Source organism: Aquila chrysaetos, chromosome 9, assembly GCF_900496995.4.
Source record: "Aquila chrysaetos chrysaetos chromosome 9, bAquChr1.4, whole genome shotgun sequence".
NCBI classification, from domain to species: domain Eukaryota; kingdom Metazoa; phylum Chordata; class Aves; order Accipitriformes; family Accipitridae; genus Aquila; species Aquila chrysaetos.
In genome coordinates, this window is record NC_044012.1 from 33,798,849 (window position 1) to 33,814,314 (window position 15,466).

The following is a 15,466-nucleotide window of genomic DNA, read 5'->3' on the forward strand; positions in this document are numbered from 1 at the left end:
TAGCATTTGTCTTCACTGTATCTGCTTTCTTTTACAAATCAGATGGATTGTATACATGCATTATCTACAAATTCAAGTGCAGGACATAAATGTTTGTTAGCTGCTGTGTTTTACTGTCGACTGCTGGATTCTTATATTTAAACTCATCTAACAAGTATTTGTAGTGTCTAGCAGAATTTACAATCAAGCAGAAGAGACTAAGCTGTTACACTTTTTTGCACAAGTTTTTCACTGGGAAATGCTTCTTTACATTCTTGTGAGAAAAAAAACTGTTAAAATTGTGTGATATCCTCTTTCTGCTTTTTCCACATCTGAATCAGCTGCTACTGACAATAAAATAATGTAAACCATGACCCTATAAAGCATACTCCTGACAAAGTTCTCAGCAGTTCCTCATCAGAAATCTCTATGTTAAGGTAGTCTTTCTTGACTTGGCTTATCAAACCGGGAACAATGTCTTGCACGAACAATAGGCTTTTTAGAATCAGCCAAAATATGTTTTACTCATTTTATTTAGGGTGCTATCTAATGATAAACTTTGACACCTGTTTCAGCAACTGACCACAGATGGAGAGAACCCCACCAATTTTGGTTGATTAGCCAGACATAGAGGACTGGCTGTGAGTATTTGCCTGAAAGATCAGAGCCCAATTTCTCAGGATAAAAGCAGCAGGTTGTAAAAGAAGTCACTGTTTTAAGGCATTGCTTTGTCATAGAGCGAGCGAGGGAGGGAGGCTACCTGCTTAGGTGATTTCTGCACTCAGTACTTCTTACACTAAAATACTTCAAATACTCTATACTTCTTACAAAACTGCACCTTGCTTGCTGTATGCCACAGCTGTAGCAAAGATTATTAAAAGTATGTTTACTGTTGGGCCACAAACATTTACATTTTTTGCTACAAGAATGGGGAAGAGATGCCAGCCAAAGTTATCCAGGATATGCAGGTGAAAGCATGAAATTAAATTAATAGGAATAAAAATATGGCCTGTGAGTTATGTTTAGAAGATGGAATTGAAGAAGTGTGCGAAAGGAAAAGAAAAAACAAGAGGATGAGGAGGTAATGACAGGGCTGGAGCTGGATGAAATACAGGTGGGTCAAGCTGGTTTTTTCATTTTAGGGTTTGCAGTGGGCTTCCCTCTCTCCGCAGGGAAGCGTACGTGCGCAATAAAGTCTTGTGTTTTGGTAAGGCTCTTTTCTTTTGGATTTCTACTTTTAATATATGTTGCTTTACACCAGGACTTGAGAAAGCAGGAGTGCAGAAACGGGGCGGTGAGGTCAGTGATGGTCCCTCGTGTCGGGGAGGAATTTCCCTACTCCCTAGGGCCAGCTCTCCCTTCATTCCCGTGCCCCTCTCCTGATCTCCGCCCTCGGCCCCCAAACCGGCCAGCTCTCACCCCACGGCGGGACTCCCCTCTCTCCTGCCACGTCGCCGTGGCAAAAGCCCTTCCTCCCTTCGCAGCCCCGGCGCTCTGAGCGGCAGTCTCACCTCGTCAGCCTCCTCCCGCGGGGGGTGGGGTGGTGGGGGTCAGCACCAGGGAACCGACACCGGGTCCTGCTCGCCCGTCCGCCCCCCCGCCTCCTCGGTGCCGGGCATCCCTCCCCTCAGCCGCCGCCCGAGGGTCTCCGTCCCCTCAGCGCCTCCCGCCTCGCGCTGGGGGCAGCCGTAGGTAGGGCTCCCCCCGCCCCCCTTCGCCGCCGCGAGCGCCAACGGCCGCCGGCTCGAGCCCAACGGTCCCCCCTCCCTCCCCCCTCCGAGGGAAAAGTGTGTGTGCGCGCGTCTGCCGGCGGCCCCGAGATAAAGGCACGGGAAGCGGAGCCGGCTGGAGCCGCAGCGGAGGGCGCTCGGGTTTAGCGGAGGAGCGAGCCGGCTCAGCGGCCCGGGGACGAGCCAGCCCCGCAGCCCCCCCACCCCGCCCCGGCTCCCGGACCTTCCCCGCCCTCTGCTCGCCCGCTTGAAAAGTTTTGCCCGGGGAGCGCGGCGGTGCCGGGGCGCCCGTCAGCCTCGGCCCGCCATGGGCGCTGCTCCCCCGGCCCGCCCTCGCCGGCGCTAGGGCAGGGCGCGGAGGAGAGGGAAGGAGCGGAGCCGGCATGGGCAGGAGCCCGCCGCGGGGCTGAGCGGCGCTCCGGAGCGAGGTGTGCCTGCGAAGCTCGGCGATGGCGCGTCCGCAGCGGGCGGCGGGCGGGGAGAGCTAGCGGCGTCGGCGGAGCCCCCCGGAGCCGCGCCCGGGACGTGTCCCCGTCTCTTCGGCATGGCGGGGGCTGCCCGCGGCGGCGGGCCCCGTTGCCCGGCTGTCAGCCTGCTCCTGGGAGCCCTGCTCTGCGGAGGTAAGCGGGGAGGCACTTGTCGCCGGGCGCTGCCGGGGCTGCGCGGGGCGGGGGGTTGGGGGTGAGCCGGCTGGTGCTCTGCTGGGGCGAGGAGTGGAGTCACCAGTTGATCGCGTACAGGCGGTGCTGGGCTGGTTTGCAGCTAGTCGGGCAGCGACTTGAACTCCTTCCTGAGCAAGCGTCTTGTTTTCCACCGTAGCGGCGTGTGGACTAAATTACTCCTTCCTCCTTCTTTTCCCCTTGCCTCTTCTTTTCCGTTAAATCCAATCTCTCTGCTGTTTTAAAATTTCGCTTCTCACCCCCCTCCCCCCCTTTTTTTCTCTCTTGTTTATTTGAATGGTAGGAAACCTTGCAAGATTGCATTTGACTAAAATGAGAAACAGGGAAAGTTTCCTTTTTTTCCTGCCTCAACGATGATGATATTTACAAATGCGTCTTAATTATTGCGTTGTGTTAAGGGGATCCTCTCTATGGAAGAGGGTGTCCTAGTCCCAGTTTGGAACGGAATATGGGGAGCACCAAAAGCTGTTAAGAGGCACCAGGAGTACAATGACAGTGTTTAGGAACAGAGTCCTTTAAATTATATCGGAGTTGTGCAGTGGTAGCTCTAGAGACAGGATGGAAGCCCTGTTACCTGGACTGGGCAAGATGCTTGTTATCTTGATTAAAGGGACAGCTGGGGAACAGGTTTGTCTTAGCAGAGGGGTCCTTTGAATGGTCTGCTGTTTTTTCTCACTGCTGAACTTCTGTGATCAGCGTCCCTTTGACAAAGGCAAATCTTCTCTAAAGTGATTCAGGAATGCAAATCATGCATGATCCAAACAGGGGTTTCTGTGCAGAATAGTAGGTGACTGCCATGTCTCAACATTTCTTGTTTTCTTGCTCAGACCATGACAGTTGTGGATGTTTTCCAAAACGATATCCTTCTCCCTCATTGGGGTGGATGGAAACTTGTTAAGCTCTTAGCAATTCCTGTTGTTGTTGCCATCCCTAGGAATAAAAAAATAATTTTGCCTTTTATCCTGTTGGTATTAGCGGTGCTGTTTGACTGACACAGAAGATTACTAATAAAAGACTCTTCACTGTTCAGTTTGGTCCAGTCCTGCCAACCTCTCTCCCAGGGTAGCCAATTGTAGAGGCAGCTGTGAGATATACAGAAGTATCTCAAGAGTGAAGCAAGGGTGGAATCAGTAGCAATTCATAAAGGGACTTTTCCCACCCTGATCGGTAGGGAAAACAAAGTACTTGGCAGAAAATTGCATGGCCTCTTAATGCTGGTCATTTTAATATAGTACATTAAAATTAATGGGCATCCCAGTGACTCGACATGCTCTGAAAGTGCTGATGTGAAGAATCTAAAATACGGGTTTCTGTTTTGATTGCTGCAGCCTGGAGGTGAGAATTATATTAGCCTCATGCTCAGCTTCAGAGACTGCACAAGATTAAGACTTGTAAAGAGGGTCTGGCATTTTTCTGGGGCAGTGTGTCTGTTCTGCCATGCAGCTTTGACAGTCACGAATACATCTTCTCCAATAAGCGTTTGCATTAGACTTAATATATTGAGTTAGGCACTGGTATATGGGCATTTTCTATCTGAAAATATTTTTATAAGAGAAACACGTAGGTTATGCTGCTGCTTAAGGGTGGGAGAAAGTGCTACAGTGAGAGGTTATAAACAACCCAACCTCGTTAAACCGTTTCTCTGCTGGAACCTGGGTCAGTGTTGACTCAGCCATGCTGTAAAAAAGTCAGTAGTGGTGCCACTGCTAGCAGCAGCTGCTGGGCGTTTCTGGGCTGTGCTCTTTGAGAATAAAAGAGAAAATACTACTTTCCTTCAGGGAAGAAAAGCAGAGCTTCTGAGCAGGGAATTTGCCTCTCAGCATTGCTGGGCACAGTATGATTTAGAAAAGAGCCGGTTAATTAAACTTATTAAATAAGGTGTTTGTTTGGTTTCCTTGTGAGGCCTTAACAAGCATTTCATTTGCGCTCCCCTTGTATATTGAACTCTTTTTGTTGGCGTGTTAGGACAGTGATTGTTCTTGAGAGCTAAAGTCCAACTAAATGAAAGTCACTTTATAACTTGCAAGCAAAAATGTTTGTAAATGTGCTGAGAAACTTACTATTATAGACAAGTTGTCATTTGCTATTTGAAGAGCTATATTTACTTCTCTGAACTCATTAGCATCTCCTATCAGGCCTGAATTTCTAAGAAAATTCTCCTGAAATGTTGCCTTAGGCTTCAGTGTACCATTATGCCGTGGTTATTATGTGGCCAATAATGTTAATTCATTCAATCTCAAGAAAGAAGCTTGGCATTTGATTTAAGCCATGCCTCTAGTCAGACCAGGATGTATAAAAAGTCAGTGTGCAAAAGTGCTCTTGCCTTTAGGTACAAGCACGTGTTTTACATACTAATTATTGGATGCCTGTTCCCTTGGTGGAGAGTATGTGTGTGAAACCATATTTACATAAGTAAATCCCAAGTGCATATATATTCCTTTCAGGAAATGACCTCTTTTCAGCAAAGTGCTAATGCATGTGCTTAAGCCTCTTTATAGCCAATAGGAGGTATTCATGAGCTTGAAATAAGATTTTTAAAAAAAAATTTTTTTTAATTGTTTTCTTGAATCAGAGCATAAATGCGAACATAAGTGTACAGATTTACTTTATTGTATAATGCATAGGTAACTGGGAATCCTCAGTTTCATGTTAGCTGTGAACTAGAACAAGAATCATAGGAACTGGAAATACAGAATCTATTAAGTCCTAAAAAAGAGTTTAAGGATGCACAGCTAGAGGATTGATTCATTTGCACAAGAAGTACATATGTGCAAGGAAGTATTGAATGTGAGCAGATATTAAAGGTGCATGGAGTTAACCAGAATTTTAGGTACTTAAGTGGTGTTGGAACACAAATGCAAACACAGTTGTACATCCAGAGGTTGGTGTAGCACCTGCTTTGGTTCTGGTCTTCTTTGTACCACAATCATGTGCTACATCCTTGTTTTAGTTACACTGATGTGGAAATTGATTGAGGTTCGCTATTTTGCATATTGTTTCATTCCAATTTTAAATTGTTCAAGCAGTGAGGTTTTTTTAATATCTTATTTTGAAAGTTCCATAGCATGGCATACTCTAGTGTTATGGAAAACTTCCTAAATTTTCTTTTTCTTAATTTCATTGCATTAGTGCTAGCTAAGCACACAGCAGGGACTTGCATTATGTTAAATTATAACTGCATGGAGTTTTGTAAGTGGCTAATATCTCTTTTGGATATAACACTTTCAAAATGGAGATGGTGCTATTAATATTCTAGTTTACTTTGTTTTCATATTTGGTAGTAGATCTTAAAGTTTATTAGACACTGTACTTACCTAGTAAAATACCCAGCAGTTGTGTGTGTATATATATGTATATAAATGTCTGTTCAAGCATGCTTCTAAATGCATGACTGTTATAGGGGGACTAAGTATTTGTATGAAACGAAGTAATAAACAGCACACCGTTATGTTTTCTTAAATGGCTAAATATTAGTAAGTATTGACAAACTATGTTCACTGAGGTGAAAGGATGGGGATTTTATTGAGAATTGGGATTTCGTACTGCATTTTTCTTTTTAAATGTCTACTGACAAAGCAGTAGTTCAGCACCACTGGAAAGGTGGCTTGTAAGGAATAGCTAGAAACTCTATGAATAATGGCAAATTCGCTAGAAGTGTTGGTATACAAACTTTCCCGGGTAGAGTTTTCAATGTTGTGCCCCTCTGCAGTAAATATCTCTGAGCTGTTGTTCATAACTGTGGTTAGGGTCATGCCTATTTGAGGCAGTTAGTCAAGAGGCAAATAAGTAAATGAAAGTTTGGAATCTTCAAAGTATGATCACACCATTGAAGAGGTGTCAGAGATTTGTTGTGCTGAATCCCAATTTTCTTCAAGGCTTTGGTAAACCCTTTGATTTACTCATATGCTGCATGCCAGTTTGTGCTGCCGCACTGAGATTTTGGCAGTAGTTTACATCTGGCAGACTCACTAGATGTGTCCTAGCTATTTTGAGAGAGACAAAAAGCATATTATGATAAAAGATGTAAAAGTAAAATAGCAACAAGTTGAGAGAACTTAAGTGTGTAAAGACAGTAATTGAAAATCATCTAATATGGATGTTAAAAAGCTAAACTGAGGATGTAAGAGAAAGCAAACACGTACTGTGGGTGACTTAAAATAATACTTTTCCATCAGTTTGAAGGAAACATTTACTGTGTACAAGGTAGATTTGATACCAAAGAAAAAAGCAGATTTGGTGAAAGGAAAGCTGCGTAGCACAAATCAGACCTTGCCTTTGCTGTCAGGAATACCACTTTGTTTCCTTTCTTTATCTGTCTCTTATCCGCTGTGATTGTCATTTAGTTGGTGAAAGACTTCATCCTCGTTTGGCCACTTTGTCCAGTGGGACCTTTTTATTTGCTTAGTATCTAAACACTACAGTGATACAAATACAGGTAATATTTGCTGGTGCTGTAAGGTGTTAACTTAAGGTGTTTGGCTGAAATTTGAGTGCTCTGTCCTTCATAGTGATAAGCATTAACTTTCTGGCTAGAAAACTTGCTTTTGTCTAGTTCAAACTCTTGTTCTGACATGCTCTTACAGGCCTGAGTCCTTTATATTTTATTCAGTCTTCCCTACAGACTCAGTACCCTAGCAAAACAGTTTCACAGTGTTCAGCTCTTCAAGCAGTTGTACTGTTTTGTGTTCTGGACTGGCTCAGGCTCTAGTGACAGATGTGACCCCTTTGAAACAGGGACGGACAAATGGTGCATTGAAAGTTCATAGCTTCTGCAGTCTCCTCACTTAGAGGTATCTGGTAAAAGCCTGCGGATGCATCTAGCTTTGGAAATAATTTCAGTCCAGTAGTGCCTGTGTCTGTTTTAGTTAGCAAATGGAAATACTCTCTCTTTATCTATTTGTTCACATTTTTTTGGGTCAATACACAGCCTCAGGTCACCATTTTTCTTTTCAACTGTATCTAGTGAAATGACCCAGTGAGTCTACTCTTCTATTTTCTTTCCTGTTCTGAAGCATATTAATCTATTGAGCTTGAATTCCATAAACAAAGTGTCATCCCCATCACTAAAATTACAGGCATCTTTGCAGCACTGGTCAATTAGGTGAACTTTTCTTCAGGGAAGTACATTTTGACTAAGTGATTCTTTGCCACTACACTTAAGAAATGTGCTAATGTCTTCCTATTGCATCACTGACATCTTGGGTCAGTAACTTTCTGCTTGGAGACAACCTTTTCTGGCACTTCTTTTGCTCGAATAACACCGATCATACTAATCGTAGTTCCACTGTCATTATCAAAAGCATTCTCTTACAACTGTGCAGTTTAGCAGCTTGACAGATGTAAAGAGCTAGACAAGTCTCCATAAGTGGACACTTCTTTTATTATGTACTGCAGTAAGAATTTGATCTTGCAATCCGCTAGGGTTACAAGTGTCATGTGTAAAGTTAAACACTTTTTTTGTTAATTGTTTCTTCTCACATAATATTTTCCATTTTCTTCTACAATTGTTATAAAGTTTCTATAATTTTCTAGAAGGATAGCGAGAAAATTTTAATATTTTTATCATAAATACATTAATGTCTGTTGCTACCAGAATTTCTGCATTTGGTGTGTTCCTCTTTAAGATCAGGAAACACAAACCTGCTGCAAGGGGAGACTGTAAGTGAACTGCCCTTTTCAATACTACGAAGCAAACACTAAGCCCCAAAACAGTGGTTAGGAATTTGACATTTATATGAAAACTTTGAAGTTAAATAAGAATGTAAAGGGGGGGGGGGGGGAGGGCCTTGCTTAATAATGAAAAAAGACTTTGAAAAAAGTTTATGCTTTTTGGGTGGAAAAAAAGACTTAATGGTCTCCTGAGAGCATCTAAAAGTCAGTTTCTCTGTACATGAAGAGGAAATCTTAAGTAAATAAAAGGTAAGCTGATATCCCATGATACTGATGCAACAGAGGGGTTGGTCAGCTAGATTCTGCTCGTTAGCTGCAACATGCAATCACAGAGTATAGATGTTGAAATATATCTACCAATACATCTAATGTTGTATGACTTATATAATTGCTGTATTTTTCTGCTTGATAAAATTTTTCAGCTGAGCAGTTCTTAATCTGAAAATATTTCTGAAACTAATATAATTTACAAAACAATTTACTTTTAAAATTGTGCTTGCATCTAAAACTTACTTAGATAATTTTTTTTGTGAAGTTAACTATTTCACATAAAATTATCATTTTGACTTATAGTAAACGTACTCAAATACAAACTGATAATAGCATAGATACTCTGTAGAGTACATCATTAGTATTTTTCTTTAATGCTGTTTTGATATTACAAAAATGAACCAGCTCTTTGTAACTGTTATGAAGATTTGCCATTCCAAATGACTTTTGAAAAGCATTTTAACTCTACATAACAATTTAATTTTTTTTTATTCTGATTGAGAATGAAAGTACGTTTCAAAATGTTAGTTTCTGTCCTTGTGAAATTCCATTTTCTAACCAGTTGTATTGCCTGAGGGTGCAGTTCCTTACCAGCTTGAGCCAATGTAAATTGATGCTGCCAGGTTTCTGCCCTCTCCCAAACTGAGCAACCCAACTCTCTTTTTGTGCCAACTCTGGCATGCCTCTAATTGCTCTGTAAGCTGGTTCAGGGAGATAAAGCACATAAAATACTTTTTTTTTTTTTTTTTTTTAATATAAAAGGTAAGTTTGTATCACCTTGGGATCAACTTAACTGCTTGTATAAGCAAAAAAGAGGATGGGCCCAGTGCGGGAGGGACAGCTTGAACAACTATGGTACTGCAGCCTAGCACTTGCAGTGGTATGGCTTTAATTTGTTCGTGGGACACTAAAAAAAGAGAATGTTACGGGAGTTGCTTACATTATATATCCAAAGCAGGATATTAAACACTGAGAGGTTAGAGAACATGAGAGGCACTTGGTAAATGACGCAGCTTTGATTTGTGTATTGGGTGTTTTTTCTCATTTTGCTGATTCTGTATCATTTTAAACAAATAGAAGTGAGGCTTACATTAATGTATCACCATTTCCTCATGCAGGTAGAATGCACTTTTGATGCTTAAGATAAAACTATTTTCCTGAACTCATACCAAACCAAATACACACCATCATCCCCCCCCGCACCCCAACAAAAAATGCCCGAAATCCCAACTTTCTTGCACTATTATTACAAACAGGACTGGTAGCACTGCTTCTCATTAGGATTGCCATTAAAAGAGATTGGTTTTAGTTTCTTATAAATTCCCCAACCATTAACTGTTTCAGCTAAAATATTCCATGCCAAGCATCTGCCTTAGATTGAATACATCTTTTTCTTTTCCAGAACTTCAGCCAAGAGTTTAGTGGTTTACAAGAACAGAGCTAGTGGAGGGCAGGAGGAACTGTGGATTTTCCTTTGTTTAAAAATAGTTGCTGACCTCTTCTTTGAGAAGCACTGATACCCCAGTGGAACTTGCCAGGAGGAGACTTGTGAGATTGTTGAGAAAACAGTCCATGGTTGATTTGATGGGATGTCAAGTTAGCAACATCTGAAATAATGAATTTGCTTACGACAAGGAAAGATTTGATGTGTCCTTACAGCTGAATTTTATGAAAATTGCTATGCATTGCACATATGCCATGTCAGGGTGAACTCTCCTTTCCTTGCAGTTACAGATCTTCACTGCAGAAGTCTGACCTGGGCAAAGCATAAGAGCTGTGGGTAGGGGCAGTGTCCATCCTTGTGCTATCTGTGCTCCATCCCCTTCCCTAGCTGCAGGGGGAGATTTCTGGAAGAGGAAACTGCCTAATAGGAATAAAGAAAGGACAAAACTGGAGCTTAAGGTGGGGAGTGAAACGGGCAAAAGGAGAATGGTGCAGGAAAGTGTGGTCTGAACATTGGCAAGGACAAGAATCAGTGTGGGGACAGGTGGGAGGGAGAGTCAGGCTTTCTGGGTAAGGAGGACGAAGACTAATTGGGGGAAGAATGACAATGGAAGGTGGTGTGGAAGAAAAAGTGAGGATGCGGGTTAGCAGAACGATGAGAACCTTGGGAGAGAAACACTAAGGAAAGATGAAGGTTGTATAAGGGAATGTCTGAGGAAGCTGGGGGCTAGAACTGGAGTGACAAATGCACAGAAATATATTGGGGAGCATATACGGGTTTCAGTCGTGTTGATGGAAATAAGGATTCAGGCTTGAACAAAATGTTCAAGTACATAGCTGCTAGAGTATGGTTTTTTTGGCAGATCCTGGGATGCAGAATGCATTCCTGTAGTAATGGTGTATTGTATATAGAGGAGAAATAGAGTTAGACAGGTGGGCCGCAGGCCTACTGTAATGTCTTCCGTTCCAGTGCCCATTGTAACCAGGTAGAACCTTCCTGTTGCCATCAGTGGATATGGAGTCAGGCCCAGCTGTTTTCTGATTTAATTAATGATTTTAATTCTTGTTGTCTGCAGCTGAATTACTCTGTCAATCATTGTACAATGCCATTAGACTTGTCTTAAGACAGTGAAACCTAACTGACAGGTGGCCTGTATTTACTGGGCTGTTATAGCATGTTTGTTACATACACTCATCTCTAGCGTTTGCTCGGTTGTTGGTATGTATGAGCTGGTGGAGAAAGTAATTACGCCTTATCAATCTTTATTCTTTTAAACCTGATTAATTTTGCATGACTTGGTGTGGTGTTTTTTTGTTTTTAATTTCATATCTCTGTAGAAAGAGCCAGAATGTTTGTTTCTGCTCTGTAGAATCAAATGACCTATCACTCTGCTGGCATGAAATAAAGAGTAGCAAATACAACAAATATCTACTGTGGAGAAGGTAATATAGTATTGACTTCTCAGTACCTGTTAATTTTCACTGATTGGAACATCAGGGAAAAGGGAGATTGAAATTGGCTGCCCCTTAGTGAGGGTGGATACCTGCTTGTGAATAGCATTAGCCTGAAAACTCAGGAGAGTTTCAGTTTTGCAAGAGATTTGTGTAAAAACTTGTAGAGGAACAATTTGTATTACACTTTTGTCATATTTACTACTAACTTTAGGTTGTCGTTCCTCATGTTTCTGCATTTTTTAATGATGAGTTTAATTTAGGATTTCTTTCTTACCTTTGTTCTTCTGGTGGGTACTCTGAAACTTGATAATGTGTTTAACAGCTCCAGGTGTACAGTATTCAACTGTTTAGATGGAAAAGATGCTTCTCTTTGTGTATAGCTGTAATTTGGGATTTGGACTTGTCATACAGAGTATGGGTGGCACAACTAGAAAAGGCTGCATGTTTTCTGGAGACAGCATCTGTGCTATAAAATGCTTGTTCAGTGAATTTCTATGTGACATGCTTTGGCACTAATAGCCGAAGGGAACTGCACATGCCTAATGTAAGTGTAAAGCCCATGCCTCTTGGAAAAGCTGATGTGACATTACATGAGTTTGTGATTATTCTTGACTGGGTCTCTTGTGTCTGTTCTGGTATGTCTTTATTGTATATCTTTGAATCTTAGTCTTTTAGATGACAAAGCTTACTATTAAAAAATAATAAATTGTGTTTTATTTGGCATAGTGACTAATCATTATATTTCCCATCTTTTATAGGTGTTCAAAAAGACAGTCTTTTATGAGAGATGCTATTGAGCTCATACTCTCTTAAATGCCTTTGTGCTTCTGTTGTTCATAATCATCCCATTGACAATTTCAGAAGGAAATCTATTAAAAGAATTCAGAAATAGGGAACTCTGTTCCCATATATTTATGTTTAGCATGCCCTCTTGTCATTCTCTCTTAGCGAAAAAAGGGATTTTTTTTTTTTTTTTTTTTAATGGGAAGAGCAAGAAATTGTAAGTAGGGTTCCCTTTTAATTATCTCTCCAGCTGTACATGCAAATGTGAATGCTTAGGTAACCTCTCAGATTTAATTTGTTCATCTGTAAAATGGGAATAACTATGGCACTTGATTACCTTTTTGTTATAATGTGGGTAGAAAAAAATATATTCTTCTTTGGGGTAAAATTGCAAGCTCTTTTTACAATATCTGCAGTAGATATATATTTATAATATCTGCAACTGATTAGATAGTAATGTGCATTATTACTGTTTCATTTTTACCCAGGGAAAAAACCACTCTGATACAAGATCGGTAGCACATGATGGTACTCAGCAATTCACTGGAGTTGCTTGTTAGTCATATTTTTTATATTGATTCCATAACCTAATGTGTTGTGCTTTGGAACGTCAGCAAACTTGTAGAAAGAATTTTTCCAATTCTGTGTGACATAATGGAATTAGTATATTCTCTTTTTTCCTTCAGAGTGTCACAAGCAGTCTGGAGATGAAAGGAGGGTGCTGACTGGTCTTGAAAGACAAACACTGGTCTGGAAACACCTGTAGTGCAATGTCCATCTGGAAGGTCTTACTTTATTACATTATACAGTTATTCAAAGAACCATAGGTTCATGGTGTTGTCTTGGCTTTTTCATGGATTAAAGTTGGATGTCACTATATTTCAGGCTCAAAGCTTCACAAGTCCTCAAAGCTTCAGGCTTCCATTGAACTTTAGTCTTGGTTTTGAAAATTCATTTAGAATTAAATTAGCTGTAGTGATGAAACTGTGGCACTTTAATAGGAATCATCAGATGACATTTAAACACGATCATGTAGTGCAGTAATGTCAGAACTGGTTTGAGGTAAAAATCATGCCTTGGGCCATATTGTTCAGGAAAGTCACAAAATGCAAATAGTTTATTTGAAGAGTACATATATTGATTTGTTTCTGTTTGTGGAGAGGAAAAGGGTCCACTTTTGTCAGTAGCGCAGATGTGTAAAGTTGGAGTTGAATCTACAGTCTGAGTGCCTATAAAATTTTGGATCCTGATATAGACCCTGAAATGGATCTCTCAACTTCGTATATTGAATCAAAATAACAGTGGTCCAGACCCACTTAAACTTTAGGAATGTTCTGACCTTTTTTGTGCTTCGTGGCTCTTGCACCTACTGTCTTCTGTTTATCATTTAATAAGAGTATGTCAAATTGAAGGCTTGGGTCGCCAGTGCTTATTTATTATCAAGTTTCTCTTGACTTTTTGTAGTTCATTATTTTATGACTCTGGAATTTTCTGAAATTAAAGATTAGATTTTAATGTTAGAACCCACACGTGAATAACTGCCAAGACACTGGCATAAGCTGTTAGCTGATCAAGTTCTAGCTCTTGTAATGAAGCAAATTCTGCTCCGTGGGCACTCTGTCATGCCCTATGTATTGCAAGTGAAATCCTGGTCCTACTTATTTCAGTAGGAGTCTTGTCATTCATCAAGACTTCAACCCATGTATATATTGCTCTGTATATATATCTCTAACAATTCATGGTTGCTTGGTAAAGTGTCTTCAGTCCACCTCATTTTACCATGCAATTTCTCTTCCTATGAAGGGAAACAGATTTGATGAAGAGGACATTAGTGTCTTATTCACAGGCAAAGAATAGTCTTGTAGGGATTCTTCTTTTACAGCATTTACATATTCCTTTGCTGGAAGAGGGGGGCTAGTTCAGGATGCCAGATATAATTTGGCACTGCTAGAGCCTATCAGAGTTGAAGTGATTTTTTTTCTTTCTTTTTCTGCGAATTATTCTATGTTTATAAATGATAGGTGCAGTTCAAATAGTTCTATTTCAGCATCTTTCATGGGAGGATGGTTAAAACCATTCATCTTAGTCCATGTGTTCAAATAATGTAAAGTACATTTAATCCAGGTTATTTTGCTGTTACAAGTAGAGGCATTTAAAATATGTTTATCCTTGTTTACTTATTTCTTTAGAAGTGAAAACTAACATAATAATACGTAACCAGAATTTTCAGTTATTCTGCCCTGTGTTTTGCAGTAACCCTGCACAGCTTCTGGAGGCAGTGAAACTCAGATGTTTTGGTGGAAGTTTTGTCTGAAGTTTTATCAGCGTAGCAGTTGTTCATTTCATCTATGGCTTTATTGAATAATAGTTCGTGTAGTGGTTTCTGTCTTCATCTAATGCTGAGTACTCCTGAATGTTAGTATTCTTTCCACCTGATAGAGCTGAGTGATATGAAGAGGAGGGATGGGGGGTGGAAAGAAAGGGCAATATTTTCATCAGTAGAATATAGAGTTTGAATGTTTTAGTTCTTACTGGTGGTTGGGGCTTAAAACGCACTTCATTTTGGAGTGTCAGTATTATTGTTCCAGTTATTGTTACTGGTGATCTAGTTAAGGTCTTTGGTGTTCACGAGGGTGATTCATCTGACCAAATGTACATGTCTGCTTTAGAGTGAGCTGATTTTCTCTCTGGGTTTCAGCTGAAAGTGTTGTCTGTATCTTTGACTGTGGTGAGAACAACTACTTATCTATACATAGATGTTGATATTGTAGCATTGTAAGTATAGGTGAGATTAATTCAGCCCTTATAGACTTATTTTTCAAAGAGTACATGGCCCTGTAGCAAATCCATCCCACTTGCACAGATTCAAACTCTAACTTAAGTATATAAGTTAAGATCCTAAATTGCTCTATGTTCCTATGATCATAGAAGAGTAACAAATGCTTCCAGAGGGTGATTCAGACTGATGAGATGTTTTGACTCCAAAAGGGCCTTTATTCTTCCATCATCAAAGTCTTGGACAAGTAAGGTCCATTTTTAGATGCCTCAGTTATGTAGGATGAATCTGGGCGTATGTGACTGAAGTTGGACATGCAACTGAAAATGCCCCAAGCTTGAAAAATAATGAAACACGCCAGTTAGTACTTCTGTGCATTAAATGACGTAGCTGAAAAGCTCCCTTTTCTGTTACCTTTGCTATGTTTTGTGGATTTGGTTATCCAAAGCTGTTACTCCAATATATGTCATCCAACCTTCCACCCTGTTAGAAAGCAAGTTGTGGGTTGCTAGGCTATGATTTTGTTAATTTCTAATCATCTTTGAAGAAATATACTTGGACTTACATAGAAATTTAAATTCTGTACTAACATGGCACAAAAGTAAATAGCACTCTACATAGGCACAGGGTGAATATGACACACCCCCCTCCCACCCCCTTGTAATTTTGAATTTGTCTCA

General features: G+C 40.7%; 1 protein-coding gene across 1 annotated transcript in view; it reads left to right on the forward strand.

Moving 5' to 3' along the window:
- The first annotated feature begins 1,788 nt into the window (after positions 1 to 1,788).
- The window catches only part of TMEM132C (transmembrane protein 132C), a 224,616-nt gene continuing 210,938 nt past the window's right edge, over positions 1,789 to 15,466 (forward strand). Inside the window, exon 1 of the mRNA XM_030026281.1 lies at positions 1,789 to 2,329. Coding sequence (XP_029882141.1) covers positions 2,254 to 2,329 — 76 coding nt within the window. The 5' untranslated portion in view covers positions 1,789 to 2,253. The remainder of the gene's footprint in view (positions 2,330 to 15,466) is intronic.